At 43.2% G+C, this 14,395-nt stretch overlaps 1 protein-coding gene across 1 annotated transcript in view; it reads right to left on the bottom strand.

The window, feature by feature from the left end:
- Positions 1 to 14,395, bottom strand: part of SFMBT2 (Scm like with four mbt domains 2) — a 110,176-nt gene that overhangs the window by 16,286 nt on the left and 79,495 nt on the right. The window contains exons 12-16 of the mRNA XM_059847544.1: positions 12,624 to 12,737; positions 11,305 to 11,347; positions 10,631 to 10,701; positions 8,809 to 8,948; positions 4,340 to 4,449 (exon numbers count right to left, since the gene is read on the bottom strand). Of these exons, the coding sequence (XP_059703527.1) occupies positions 4,340 to 4,449; positions 8,809 to 8,948; positions 10,631 to 10,701; positions 11,305 to 11,347; positions 12,624 to 12,737 (478 nt within the window). The remainder of the gene's footprint in view (positions 1 to 4,339; positions 4,450 to 8,808; positions 8,949 to 10,630; positions 10,702 to 11,304; positions 11,348 to 12,623; positions 12,738 to 14,395) is intronic.

Genomic DNA, 14,395 nt, shown 5'->3' with positions numbered 1-14,395 from the left:
AGTTACCAGCTACTGATGCTCCTATTTATGTTTTTATACCAGGGCTCCTATTTATTTTTTATACCAGGGCTCCTATCTTCTCAACCACTTGCAAGCAGAAAGTATCTACATGCACAGCATGGCAGTACTGGAGACTTGGAAAATTGCTGTGTCAAGGATAATATTTTTGGTTTTCTCAGAATCACTGTTCTTGTAAAAAAATAAAAAAAAGATTTTCCATCTAAAACCAAAAGAATCTTTCTTTCCTCTTCCCCCTTCTCTGCCCTCAGATTCCAAACTCAGAGAAAACCTTAAGGCTGGAACTATTTCCATGAAAAATACACTTGCTGATCCATGAACAAAAGTATTATATGAACAGCACTTTGCAATAGAATTCTGCTGAAGCTCCCTAAAATAGATTAGAGGCTCATGAGAACATAGTACCTTCTAGAAGCTCCAGTTAGGGACTGCTGTGTGATGACACAGAAAGTATTTTGCTGAAAAACTTCAAAAAGCAAGAACATTGAGAACCTCATTTTCAAAAGTCCCATTCTAAGGTGTTCTGACAATTCTTGAGACTAATTTGAAGAACTAAAAAGTCTCCATTTCCTTTTGGGGGACTGAAAACGCCTTTCTATTAAGAAAGTAAGAAATTTCTATTTTGTCTGTCTGCCTAAAGTCTGCCAAACATAAGGAGTTAACTTCCTTCAAAGCTATTTAATCTTCCAGTGGCATTTTGTACTCTTGAACACAGGATTCAGAAAGGGCACTGGAATGCTCTGGTTCTAAGGCCTTGTCTCATTAAGTCTCATGATTACAGAAATAAAAGGTTTAAATCATTCCACTGATCCTAGCTTGTAAAGCCTTGCTCAAAATGAACACAAATTAATTTCCACTGTTTCTTCCTCAACCCCAAACCAGTTACCTCATCACATCAGGCAAAACTCACCCTTTACTTCTTGCCAGTCCCCTAGTGGTCCTGCATGTTCTCAGGAATGGCTTCCAAGAGGATACAGCTAACAGCCCTTCCAGGAAAGTTAAGCTGACAGCCTGTAGTTACCTGGGTCCTCCTCCTTGCCCTTCCTAAGGAGGGGTGTGATAAATGCCTTTTTCCAAAATTAGGATTCTTCCCTCATCCTCATCAACTTCCAAACATGCCAGCGAGTGGCCTTGCAATGACATTGGCCAGTTCTCCCAGGCAGAGCTGGCTGCATCCCAACTGCTTCCATGCACTTGTGCACATCCAGTTTGCTTCCAGGGTTTTTAGATTCTTTTCCACCTACTGCGGGTAACACTTCACTCCCTCAAACAGGATCAGGGCCCTGGGAAGCCCAAGAGCAAACCATCACTAGTAAAGGCTGAGGAGAAGATTTCAAACACCTCACCTATCACAAGTTAAAGGCAGTCTTCTAAAGCAGCTGCAGTGAAAAGGCTTTCTTTGAAATGCAGCCTCATAAATAAGCAATGATGTCTGGCATAGGGGTAAATATTCCTAGAGTTCAGCTACTGGATTTGAGCAGCTCTCAGGATTTCATTTAATGAAGGAATCAGGAATACTCATCTTTATTATTTTGATCAACTGGGTTTCATACAAGACCCAGGAGACAACTTTGTGCACACAGTACTTTTGTTTATGTCCAAAGCCCTGCAAAAATGGGTAAATCCAAACAGTCCCATTATCAGCCCTTAGAAATGAAAACCCTTGAAAAGCATAAAGTCCCTTAAGCATTTTATGTAAAATTGGGAAGGCAAATCAAGATGTAAGCACTGCACTTAAGAGCATCAAAACTATAAGGGTTGAATGCCGACAGCTTCAACTGGCCCTCATGGGAACTGAGGAGGATCCAGCCTGACATTTCTAACTCATCATCATCAATAAATCAGGTTTGACTCTTCTCTCATGGAGCCGGCAGCACTGATGGGAAGCAGCTGCCATCACACACTGCAAACACATCTCTCTGGACAATCTAAATTGCTTTATCTTCTTTGCAAGGTGAGCGTAATTGATTCCACAGTGGTCACTCATGGCAGCAGAGTGAGCTAAACACAGGCTGCCCCAGGACTGAGATAATGCATTCCTGGCAGTGCAAAACCTGGCATTTGGAACAGTGGGAAAAGCAGCTTTCTCTTCACCAATCCTTTTGCTCTACCCTACTGCAGGCACTGCAGACAAACAGCACTGCCAAGATCCAAGGAGGTGCCAGTCCACATCAGAAAGAAGGTGACAAGATGCGTCCCATCTCAGCTGGCTCTGGAGCTGTCATCCTTAGCTACATGCAACATCCAGAGCCCATGGAGCTGGAAGTTGCTCATTGCAGGCCACTGTTGCTCATTAGAGGTCTCTGTTCAAGATTCTGGAGCACTGTCACACCTGGTGGAAGGTGTCATGTGCTGTTTGTATGTTCCACAGTTCTTTTTTGCTCCTGAACAACCAAATGCAATTAAAACTTTGGGATGGAGCAACTCAAGCAAACTAAAACGGAAAAAAGAACGAAGTCCTAGGGTAGCCAGACAGTCTTGGGGCATATCAATCCTCCTCAAACTACCCATAGACAAGGTGGCACCAGCACCAAGCACTGCTCTTTGAAGAGATCAGCTGCAGAAGCCAGAGAGCTGCAGGAACCAGGTGCTGTCCAGCCCCATGAGCTTTGCCTCCTCAGGAGCCAGAGGGCAATGCCACACTGGAGGAGAATCCATTGCTGCTCTCAGAAGGCACTTCAAACTTGCTGTCAGGGCTCTGAGCCTGTGACGATCCATTCTGTGGCTTAATAAAGTTGAAAGATGCTGCCAGACTCCTTGGAGACTTGAGGTGGATGCCTGCTGGGGCAGCCAACACACAGGAACAGGAACATGGACTGTGACTGGGGGGGCAGTGTAAAATACTATCATGGATGGTCAGTTAAACACTTCCCAGGCTGTCTCCCATTAGAAACATGGATTGCAGCAGCCTTAAGAAAGGTATTTCTGCTTTTGCACAAGGCAGATCCCCACACTCAAATGAGAAACCCCAACAAAGTCCTACTCAGGATACTGCTAATAGGAAAACTGCCTGTAAGCTCAGTTCCTTGCAGGAGAGGATGTTAAATAATACAGGGCATTACAACTTGATTTCCCAATTGCTAAGTACCTGTAGGAGTGAGTTATCTGATATTTGTAGCACAAGATGTGGGATCCTGGAATCAATGAAAACCAGGTCATGGACAAAGACCTGTTTTAAATGAAAATCTGCATGCACAAAGCTGACTTTTAGACTTCCATCCACAACAAACACAAAAGCCTGACATTCTACATGGGTGAAAGCAGCAAATTAAAAATAGGATGTTTCTAGTAGATTTTCATTTCAGTTTGCAATCCTCCTTCAGGAAAGCAGTTTAAGTGTACACAGAGTAAAAGTTTCTCAACTCCCTCCCTTGACCAGAGAACACATGAACTCTCTTCAATATCTGCATGGGCAAAGAGCAAATACAGTAGCCATCAATAGTGCTGTGTTTGGCAGCTATTCATATCAAATAACCAAGAGAAAATTGCTTTTCTTTGAAAAGGAGTTACAGAGTTCAGTACAAAGGGTGAGATTCACTGCATTTAACTACAGTACTTAAAAAGTCAAGGTGACCATTAGTCAACAAAGAAAGCTTTCTTCAAATAAATATTTATTGAGATCCATCTTCAAGTGGGAAGAATTATTCTTCAGAAGGACTCTGGAGAGAGCTTAGGTAAGACGCTCCTCTTTCAGAGAGACAACAATTGTTGAAATACATCCTAACTATAGTGCCCACTACATAAAGAAGACATAAACAGGTAGATTCTAATGCTGGAAGGAGGAATTCAGTATTATTTGGTGCTGTTTAGAAGAGAATTGAAGAATATGTTCTAGAAAGGCATCAAATCTTGACCTGAATCTCTGATTTGTCCTAATCATACTCCTGCTAAAAAATGTGTCCCTGCTAATTTGTTTGAACTGTTTTTTGGTGCCATTCATTCTCACCAGTTTTTTCTGCATTACCCTGACAGGCTCTAATTTAAAAGCAGCCATACTGCTCCATCCAGAAAACCAGGAATTTAGTTCATTCAGTAATAGCCAAGCTTATAAGAACAGCTTATCATACAACTCAGGACTTGACTTCATCAAAAACTGGATGGCTGCTTGGAGAAAGACAATAGAAATGAACTGTTCAGGTGAATATTTCATTTCTGAAATTGCTACGAATGAGTCAAATAATTCAATGAAGCAAAACGATAATTAGAAAAGTAAAACTCTCACAATAGAAAAAAAACCTTTTTTCTTTTTTTTTTTTTTTTTTCCCCAGTCAGTTTCCTTTCTGAAACCTCCCAAATAAAAGAACACACACTGAAGACTTACTTTGCTTTAAGTGTTTCCTCCTGGAAATTCCACTGAGGGTCTTCCACAAGCTGCAGTTCTCGTAAAACACTCCCTGGCTTGTAAGCTGCATTGATCACCATGCTGAGAACCTATGGGGAGATAAAACCAACAACAATGATGGCTTTAAAAGCAGTCCTTGACCACACAGGTGCTGCACAGGCAGGAGCAGCTTGCAGGTGCTTGTTTCTGTGCTGGTTGCACAGGCAATGTGCTGGATGCAAGGAGGAGGGGTCCCAGAATGGATCATTGTTGCCATACTATAGATAACACCTGAGTTTGAAAAGGTAACTGCATTAAATGCTGCTGTTTAACCCCAAAAATCTGCTAACCAGTGATTTTGTCTTTGTGACAGACCCTCTCACTCAAAGCAGATTCCACAGACTGCACCCATCATGGACCAGTTTACTAAAAAAATGAAAGCAGAAATAGTTCTGAAGGCACAACCAGGTACAGGTCACGTGCACCACCACACAGTGAACACTGAAGGGGAAATTCACACGTCTGAGGTCAGCAATGTGCTTAAGAGCTTGAGAGTTGTGTGCCTTGACTGTATGAACAGAATAGTAATGAAGTCTCTACAAAAAGAGTTTGCAGGAGGTGTGCCTGGAAGCCAGTGTGTGTCCACTCTGTACAAGAGAACACATCTGCCAATCCTTTTAATCCAAAGTCACTGAGAATAAAAATTATTCTTGCTATTGGCTCAGGAAATCCAAGCTTTAATAGCCTACACTTGGCATAGGGAGATAAACACAAGGAAAACAAATCTCTTAACAGCACCAGACCGTGTGTTTGAACACTCTGCATTGTAGCACATGAGTGATCCCACAGTGAATCTGGATTGGTTTTCATCTAATTTAGCTCGTTACCTAACGCCTGTTCTTAATTCCTTGGGGGCCTGCAAATGATTTCAGCATGATGAACATTAAGTTTATCCAGAAACCATGAACAGAGTTCATCAGAAATGAAAAAATAACTAGGTCATACTGCAGTGACCAACGTGTTTGTTTGGTTGGTTGGTTTTCTCTGGGTTGGCTTTTTTTCCCCCCTCTAAACCCATCAACCTGAGGATTTGCTAGCATTTTGAAAACCCTACAGGATTAATCATTTTCAGGCAAGGACCTCACTTAATGCTGCAGAGCACTCTGTAAAATGGCACTGGCTGGAGTTGCTTGGATAGGTTATTTACTAGAAGCAAAATTTAATTTATCATTGGGCCCTTGGAAACATAACTCAAACACTCTTCAAAGAAGACCAATTAGAGACACCAAACACTGACAGAGCGTAGATTTAGACTGGATATGAGTCTAAATCAGATATGAGAAATTCTTCCCTGTGAGGGTGGTGAGGCCCTGGCACAGGGTGCCCAGAGAAGCTGTGGCTGCCCCTGGATCCCTGGGAGTGTCCAAGGCCAGGCTGGACAGGGCTTTGAGCAACCTAGGGTAGTGAAAGGTGTCCCTGCCCATGGCAGGGGGTGGCACTGGATGATCTTTATGGTCCTATACAATCCAAACCATTTTAAAATGCTATGAAAAGACAGTTTCTGAGTGAGCCCTTCCAGCTGCTCACCCACATCTCTCCCCACTCAAACTGAGGGGCACTGGCCTGTGACACCGGGTGTCAGGAAGCCAGAAATGGGTTTTCAAAAACATCAAGTGCCTGGGGAGCTGCCACACTCATTCACAGCTCATCAGGTGCCTTGATCAGCAAATCCAGGGAGTTATTTAACCCCTGTACAGGAGTTTGTTTGAAAAGCTCTCCTTAAGCACACCTCTACACCCACCCTGCTGGCTGCTGGGGCATCTTGCTGACCAATTTCCACCAGCAGTGATGTCCTGCCCCCTCACCACTGAAACGGGGCTTGTATGAGTTGGATGAGAATAGCTGGGAAATGAGCAAGAAAAGAAAACCCAACCCTGCAATACCAGTGTGGCCCTGTCTGGGCATTCTCCCAGACACCTAATCAACTCCAGCCCTGCACAGGCACCCACAGTGCCAGGACTTTTCTCAAAGCTGGCTGGTCACCAGCAGGACTCTGTAAACTTCTAAACTCAGTTCAAAAAAATGAGTGTTTTGTAAGAACAAGTATTTCCTTTTCAGGGAAGGGAAAAAAATATTTAAAACCTCTGGTTTTAAATATTAAAACCTCTGGCTTTTACTCTTCTTGTATCTCAAGTGAGTCACTGGGTTTGTCATTTTACCCTACAGCAAAGGTCCATCATCACAGTAACAGTGGTACCTTCTAGCAACAGTATCACTTCATATTGCACTCTATTAAATGCAAACAAACAGAATTTTAGAAAAAAATTTAACTGTGATTTAAACAAAACCAGTGAAGAAACCCAGACCAGCTCCCAACTCTCTCTGGAGATGGAAAATTACATCAACCATCTCAGACTGGTCAAATTTCCTTTGGCTGGAGCATGACCAGTCAGAGATTTTGGTGGTTTAATTTCAGCCCTCTGCATCAGGAATGGTTTGGGTGCAGCCACCTGTGCCTTGGAGCACAGGGGGGGTTAGGCAAGCTCAGCCTTTGCTGTTATCCATCAGTGAGGTTTTATTTTGATGCTGCTGACCTTTGGATTTTCAGAGCTGAGTGAGCTGGAGTCACACCAGTGAACATGATCAGGCAGCACCATCACAAGCCTCTGCCTCACCTCACAAGCACCTGACATTCATAAAGCTCTCCATGTCATGTATTTTCATGTGCACAGGGGCTCTTTTTTGAGTATATCTGGTGTGCCTGACGCCACTGGGCAGTTCAGCAGTTTTCTTCCCATCACAGCTCTTTGGTGTTCTCACATTTCCCATCTCCATTCCTCTTGAAAACAGTCTCAAGTTTTGAGATGGACCAAGTTTTCTTAGGAAAACTCCTAACTTCCTTCCTAACTTTCACTGCCAAGGTACAGCTAAAAATATGATCACAACTCTTTTCTCCTATTCAAGACCTCAATGATCAGCATTCTTATGAGAAGAAACTCAATTTCCCTCCTCTATCTGAGATATAATCCCACACTCCTACCTAACAAGAGATGCTAAATCCCAGGGTGGCCTCAAAGCAGGGCAGTAATCTTTTTTATTTTTAACTTGGAATACTGATGTGTCTGTGGGACAGAGAGAGAAGAGCAGAAGTTATCTGGGATTCTTTCATTAGATGATCAAGGATCTAAAAGGTATCACTTGTCATGGTCCATTTTCTTTTTAAATAGAGGAAGAGCAAAGTGTCTTAAAAATAGTAAAAGTAGTAAGCAATGAAGCCAATTAATCTTTACAGCATATTTCTCTAAAATATGGGGGCTATAGATCATCTGGAGTCTTAAGAAGATACCTTGTTTTATTTCACAATGTTGCTGAGGAGTTCTTGGCACATATAAAGAACTATTTGTGCTTCTTAGATATACTGACCCCAGAACTGAAACTAAGGCTGACCATGTTTTTTTTTTAATTTAACTTCAAGTCAGCCTTTATTACACAGAATTACCTTACAGTCACCACTTTTTAGCCCAGGTCCAATGGCTGGATGGCAGTAGCTGATGTCTCCACTGTATTTGGCTCCAGGTTTCAACTTGTTTTCAACAAAATAACTCAGAAATGAGACAAACTTTGCAGCTGATGTCAAACAACAGGCACTGCCACCTCACTTGCCTCTTCCAGTGAAAGAAACCATAATATACCAGTGGTCCCAGCAGAAAACTTGTGCTGGCACTGGGAATAATGAACAGTGGGGCTGTAAAAATCAGTTTGGTACTGAATTACACGAGAGTTACTTGCTACTCACCTAAAACTTTGGGATTAAAGGGTACACACACAGGATGATGCTTCACTGCATCAGTGGTGGAGGTAAGGACAAGACCTTGGGTGGAAAGGGCTGAGGAGCACCAGGAGCTTCAATTGTGCTGCCATTTTTTACCTCCATCCTGCCCACAGCTCTCTGTGCTGCTGGCACCTCTCTCATCTCAGTAACAGCTACCAGGAATCAGGTGTATCTCCCCTACAGCAACACTCCGAATGTTTTCTTTTCACCCTTTCAAGAATTTGGAACTGGTTCCCATGGTCAGAATGAGCTTGAGTTTATAATAAGCTTGATGGATGCTTTTGTGCTAAGTAACAAGGACCAATGCTGGGCTACTGCCATTGTCCTGCTCCTTGGGAAGCTGTTTATGTCTCCAAAACGAGATGCCCACGTCTCCATGACACTTCTATTTGCTCCTGTGTTGATGGCAACCCACACTGAAGTTGCTTCCAACCAAAAGAACTCCCCATGTTTCAAAAACATCATCTCTCCCATCAATATCCACAAGGCAAAACCTGCCCCTTCTTCCTGGCTTGCAGTTTGCCTCATGGAAACCACTCCAGGACAATTTTAGCTGCATTGTTTGGAAATTCTGGGTCTAGCAAGCCATGACCCATACTTTCCACTGAAATCCCCCCAGAAGAGAGCTGGGCCATACCTCCTTGAGGACCAGCACACACTTGCCAGGGCCCACAGACTGAGGTAGCTCTGCAATCCTGCCTTTGTTTAAATAAGGACCTGAGAAGCAGCGGTGGTTGATGTAGAGCTGGGGGCAGCAGTATCTCCCATTGATGGTGCCTGCAAAGAGAAAGCAGCAGTGAGGTGCCTGCAGCACTTTTATATCATAAATCAAGGGCATTTCTTTATTATTATCATTGTTTTAATGGAAGGGATGGGACTACAGTTGGGTTAAAAACGATTTATTGTTTAAATGAACATTAGTCTTAGAGGCTATGAGATTTAAGAGAGTAAGTAGTCAGCTATAGCTCAAAATGGTCTCAAGTTTTTCATTACAAGATAATATATAACTTTCTAATCTAATGGATAGCTGCCACAAAGTTTATTTTATTTTTTCTAATTTATCACCTTTACTTACTTCTACTGTAATGTGTATATTTTCATCTAATGGGTTGCTATCACATGTACACACATATGCTTTTATTATAACTTCTAAACTCTTAGCTTATTATATACAATTATACCCTTACATTATAAATCCTTCCCAATCTTATCAATACAGTTTCTCACTTACTTAAGGCATATTCTTACTTATAACTATAGAAACATAGGTTTATGAATTTTCTGTTTAATGTCTGTGTACTTTATTTTTACATCAATTCAAGATTCTTCCAAGGCTGCAAATTTAACCCTCCTGTGCGTGTGTAAGTTTCTGTTTTCCTATTTTCCACACTTCTTCCTCCTGGATGTGGGAGGAAGGGGAGAAAAATAAAGGAGGCACAAAATTCTACCCTGGGATAGAGGGCAGGGAAGCCTCTGCTATTCAAATCCATCCAGCATGGGAAAATGAAGTATTTTTCATAGTGACTGACTTGGCTGCACACCCTGCTGAACGGAGGACTGGGAAAGGAGTTAATCCATGACACGAGCCAAGGCTCTTCCAGAACTCACACTGCAGGGGGACACCAGCAACTCACTGCAACCTGCCAGGAGGGGATGCATGAGCTGAGCCTCAAAGACAGGGAGTCAGCTCAGGGACACCATTCTCTCAGTGAAGAGCCTTAGAAACCCCTCTTCAGCTCCTGTCCAACCCCACAAGTCCTGCAGTGCCATTCCCTGACCCTGCACGGGTCTACAGAGCAGTTTTCCCTGTCTGGGCTAATTACTCTGGGCTCCTTTATAGACCATGGAGAGAAATGGGAACTTCTGGATGTGGGTCACATGCCTTCCAAATGGTTATCTGCTTTTTTTGGTTATCATACCCAAAAGGACCCTGATTCTCCCCACTGGACTGTAATGGGGTGTTGGCTGCAATGCCAACATGTGCCCCGCAGCCTGCTGAAATAAAGTGAGTTAAATCCTGTCCCTGCTGCTGGGTTCACACCATTAATTGGATGAATATTGCACTCAAAGCCTCCCACCTAAAGGGGAGAGAAATTTGCCTTTAGCAGAAGCAGCAGCCACACCACACAGTCCTGACATAACAGAGGGGACCCATCAGGTCCTGCTGTACCCAATTTCATCGGTGTCAATTAACAACCTGCACCCATCTCCACCAGAGAGATTCCTTAGCCTTGTGTTAACATCATCATCTGAAATGGGCAAGCTCCAGGGGAACTCTGACAGCCCAAGAAGGACACGTGGAGAACAAGACCCTCACCTGCTGTACATCAGGTGGGTTTACTGCACCTTACTCCCCCTGAGGATGTGGTTCCCTCTCCCCACCCCTATGAGAACTCACTGCCTTTCTGGGGTCCTCCCCTTCCATACAGGACATGAGTCTTTGAAATATGGATTCCTACCTGTTGTGTCTAGCTGAGGAACTGGGCAGAGGTCATGAGGTATTTTCTCAACAGGCACTGTGGATGGTAACCTGTTAAAAGAGAAATGGGGTGTATTTAATAGAATATTTGGTGTATTTAATAGCATCAGACAGGACAAAGGGCCAGAACCATTCCCCAGGCTTGACCAAAAGCTACACCAGCAACAGCCTGGGATGGGGAACAGAGACACCTCCAATACAATTCCACTTCCCCATGGCTGATCACAGACCTGGGTATTGCAGATGAAGGAGCCAGATCCACCCCTTCTCTAAAAATATACTCTGATGCGTCAGCTTTAGACCTCCAGGCTCCAAACATCCTCCCTTAAACCCCTTAAATTCAAGTTTCTACAAACTGCAAGAGCTAGACAGGGAAATGCCCTCCTGGTATATGTCCATCTTCCCTAAGCATCCCTTGCTGGCCATCAGACAGGGGCTGTACAGCCTCAGCCAGCAAAAAATTGCTGTTACAGAGACTTTCTAATATGTTAACAAATATTTCAGACTTAAAAGAATCCTCTTGTTGGCTGTGCTGCAGTATCTGAGCAGTAGTTACAGAGCCACACAGCTGCTGTGTATTATCCCCCCTGGAAGACCTGATGCATTCCTGTGAAAACACCACCTTAAATAACAAAAAAACTCCAGACAACTTACGGTTTTTCTGGTTGCACAACTGCAATTCTCCTCTTCCTTCGCACTGCAAAAATGAAGAAAGAAAGAAAAAAATAGTTTTGTCCCCTTCTGTCCTGGTTAAATACACCCAGAATGCATAAAAAGCTGTGTAAATGCACTGACTATAAAATGACTTTGAACACAATGAAATGGTACTTAATTACTATCACCATCTTTTCTTGGTATTTTTTAAGTAAGTCACTACATCATTAAAACCTACTTTAAGGATGTAATAATACATTTAATCTTTCCTCTGGAATGCTAATATTGTGTTTTATGGGATCAGCATAAAAGAAAAAAATTAAAATAAAAACACAAATATTTTTCCATACAGAAACACATATGGATAAGATTACATTTTACAAGCATGATTACCTCCAGCATAATTTATCCCCAGCAATAACTTGTGATAAGGCTGCATAATGTTGCCATAGCAGTATTCTCCTAAATTAGGCTCTGGCTGCCTGATTTTTAACTTAAGCATATTTAACTCTTTGAAAGGGATGATACATTTTAAAATTTGCCTTTTGGATGTTAATTAATATAAACAATGAGGCCCATTTTTCACCTGGGGGCTTGAGATTGGAACAGGAGAACAGCACCAAGCCACTGAGTTCTCATGAACTGCCTTCAAATGCAAATAGAAAGGAAAGAAATTTCTCTTAATATGCACTGGAGGCAGGACAAAATACTGTGGGCTTAATTGTGCTGTGGGGGGGATTTAAATTGAACACTGGGAAAATCTCTGAGCTGGCAAGGGCAGTGAAATAAGGGACAGATACCCTGGGAAAGGGCAGAAATTCCATCACAGAATGGCAGCACTTATTTCTCCATTGAGATGAAGCAGATCCTGTTTTGGAAAGGGGCACCTGGATGCCCTCTGTATGTCCATTCCACCTGACATTTTATCGGGTTTTTTTTTTTCAATTTGAGGTCTTTGTCCTTAATCCATTCAGCTGCCTGAGTGAACCTGGCTCAGCACAACAAAACCTGGTTTCCCTCTGACAAGCCCACTGAGCAACAACCCCTCTGCAAACCCACAACCCCCTCTGCAATCCCAAACCATGGAACAGCCTTCCCCAGCAGAGACAACCCCATTTTTGGAGGGGCTGATCACAGAGAAAAATACAAACTGCATCATTCCAGTCTGGTCACTAATTAGATTTATTACAATTTATTGCAGTAGACTTCCAGCCTGGTTATTGGTCTGCTGGGTAGGTTGACAGTGTCAAAAATGGGATTAGAGACCTTAGGAAAAATCCCTGATATCATCTGCACTGCTCAGGTCTCCATGTACTTACAAACAGCTTTGTGTGGTGGGGTGAGGTTATAAGCATTTGCTTCACACCAGCCAACAGGGAAAATGTCCATAGACTCCACATCAACAATGTACTCTGGAGAGGGCATCTGTGAACCTATAAACACAAATTTATAATGGGATTTAGGCATGGGAACACCAAGCTCAGAGCCACCCAAGCATCCATCACGAGCCTGGGGAAGAGAATGATGGAACATGTAAAAATAAATCTGCTTCCCTGCATGCAAATAAGGCACCATTTCATCTTCAGTTCTGCACAGACAGAAAGGATGGGGCTGCCACATTTACAGTGCAATGTGGTTCAGAGGAAAACCCCATTAAGAACACTTTGAAGGTGTGCAGTGAATCAACCAAGAGCCAGGGAGGTTCAACATATACACCTTCCCTCAACAAGACAGCCTGGCTGACCCCTGGATATTTTGTGATGTTGCATAACTGAGTTAGAAGGACTTGTTGAAAGCTTGCTCTTAATGGCAGGAGAGTGTATCCAGGCTTTCCCAGGCTGGTATTAATGTGAGAGAGAGGCTTTTATGTTCCAGTGCTTCCCTGAAGCTTTTTTGTGCAGCTCTGCCCTGGAGTCCCATTTTTTAGGGGTGAGTGGTGGCCACTCTTCTGTCCAGAAGTGTCACGAATTCTCCTAGGGCTCCTCACAGGAAACAAGAGCTGGCCACCCAACAGGAGAGAAGCAGTATAAAAATCCCAAGTGGGACACATGCACCAAGGTCTCTGGCATGATGCTGACTCCAAAACTCCACCTGAAGTCTCTATTTGAAGCAATTATCTCCCAATTTGGTTATTACACCTCCTTTAGAAGACAACCTCCTGTCTTCATTGGTGTGGGTCCCACTCACAGAATGTAAGAATTATTTAGGTTGGAAAAGACCTCCAAGATCATCAAGCCCAACCATTAACCCATCACTACCAAGCCCACCAATAACCCAGGTCACTCAGCATCACATCTACATGACTTTTGAATACTTCTAGAGACAGTTATTCCACCACTACCCTGGGAAACTGTGTTCCAATGCTTGACCACCCTTTCAGTGAAGGAAATTTTTCCTACTTTTTTTCCCTTAATTTATCTGATTTCCACTCGAAATCTAATGAAGATATTCCTGCTGGCTTTGAGTTCTTTCTAAAACAACTCTTGTGTCCCGAGTCAAGGCATCATTTAACTACTCCAATTCAAGTTCAAGTTGCTGGTACAGCTGAGCCAGCAACTTCACCTCCTCCCTCTGCCAATTCCACCCCAGTAGAGAGAGCTCCAGCACCAGCACGGGGTGATCTCCTAATAAAAGGGACCAAAGGATCAGCAGCTTCCCCTGCATCACCCTTGCCTTGGCATCTGTTAAAACATCTTTGCCTCCTGCTAAAGGCAGCAAGTGTTTGACTGTGCACAGCCAGATGACTCCAGGGAGCTTCCCACTAATGTGTGTTCATCAAGGGCTTGTGGTGTAATTGAAACAGTAATTGAACTTTGTGATGGGAACAGCACTGAGGTTGAGGTGCAGCATTTGGATCAGTAATAAACCTGCTGCTCTGAGAGAGTGTGGCTGCATGAAAAACCTGAAGGAGGCAGGGAAATAAGTGCTGGTGATCACACTGCTGGAGGAAATAATGAAAAAAATGCAATTATGATGTTTGTGTAGATCCATGGATGTCCTCATGGTGCTTCTCCGAGCCTTTCATCATGTTCATACACTACCCATTGAAAATACACACTGGAATATGAAGAAGAGAATGGGATGAAGGCAT

The sequence above is a fragment of the Haemorhous mexicanus genome, chromosome 5, assembly GCF_027477595.1.
Source record: "Haemorhous mexicanus isolate bHaeMex1 chromosome 5, bHaeMex1.pri, whole genome shotgun sequence".
NCBI classification, from domain to species: domain Eukaryota; kingdom Metazoa; phylum Chordata; class Aves; order Passeriformes; family Fringillidae; genus Haemorhous; species Haemorhous mexicanus.
Note: the sequence above shows the minus strand (reverse complement) of the source record. Positions and strands in the feature narration are given on the sequence as shown.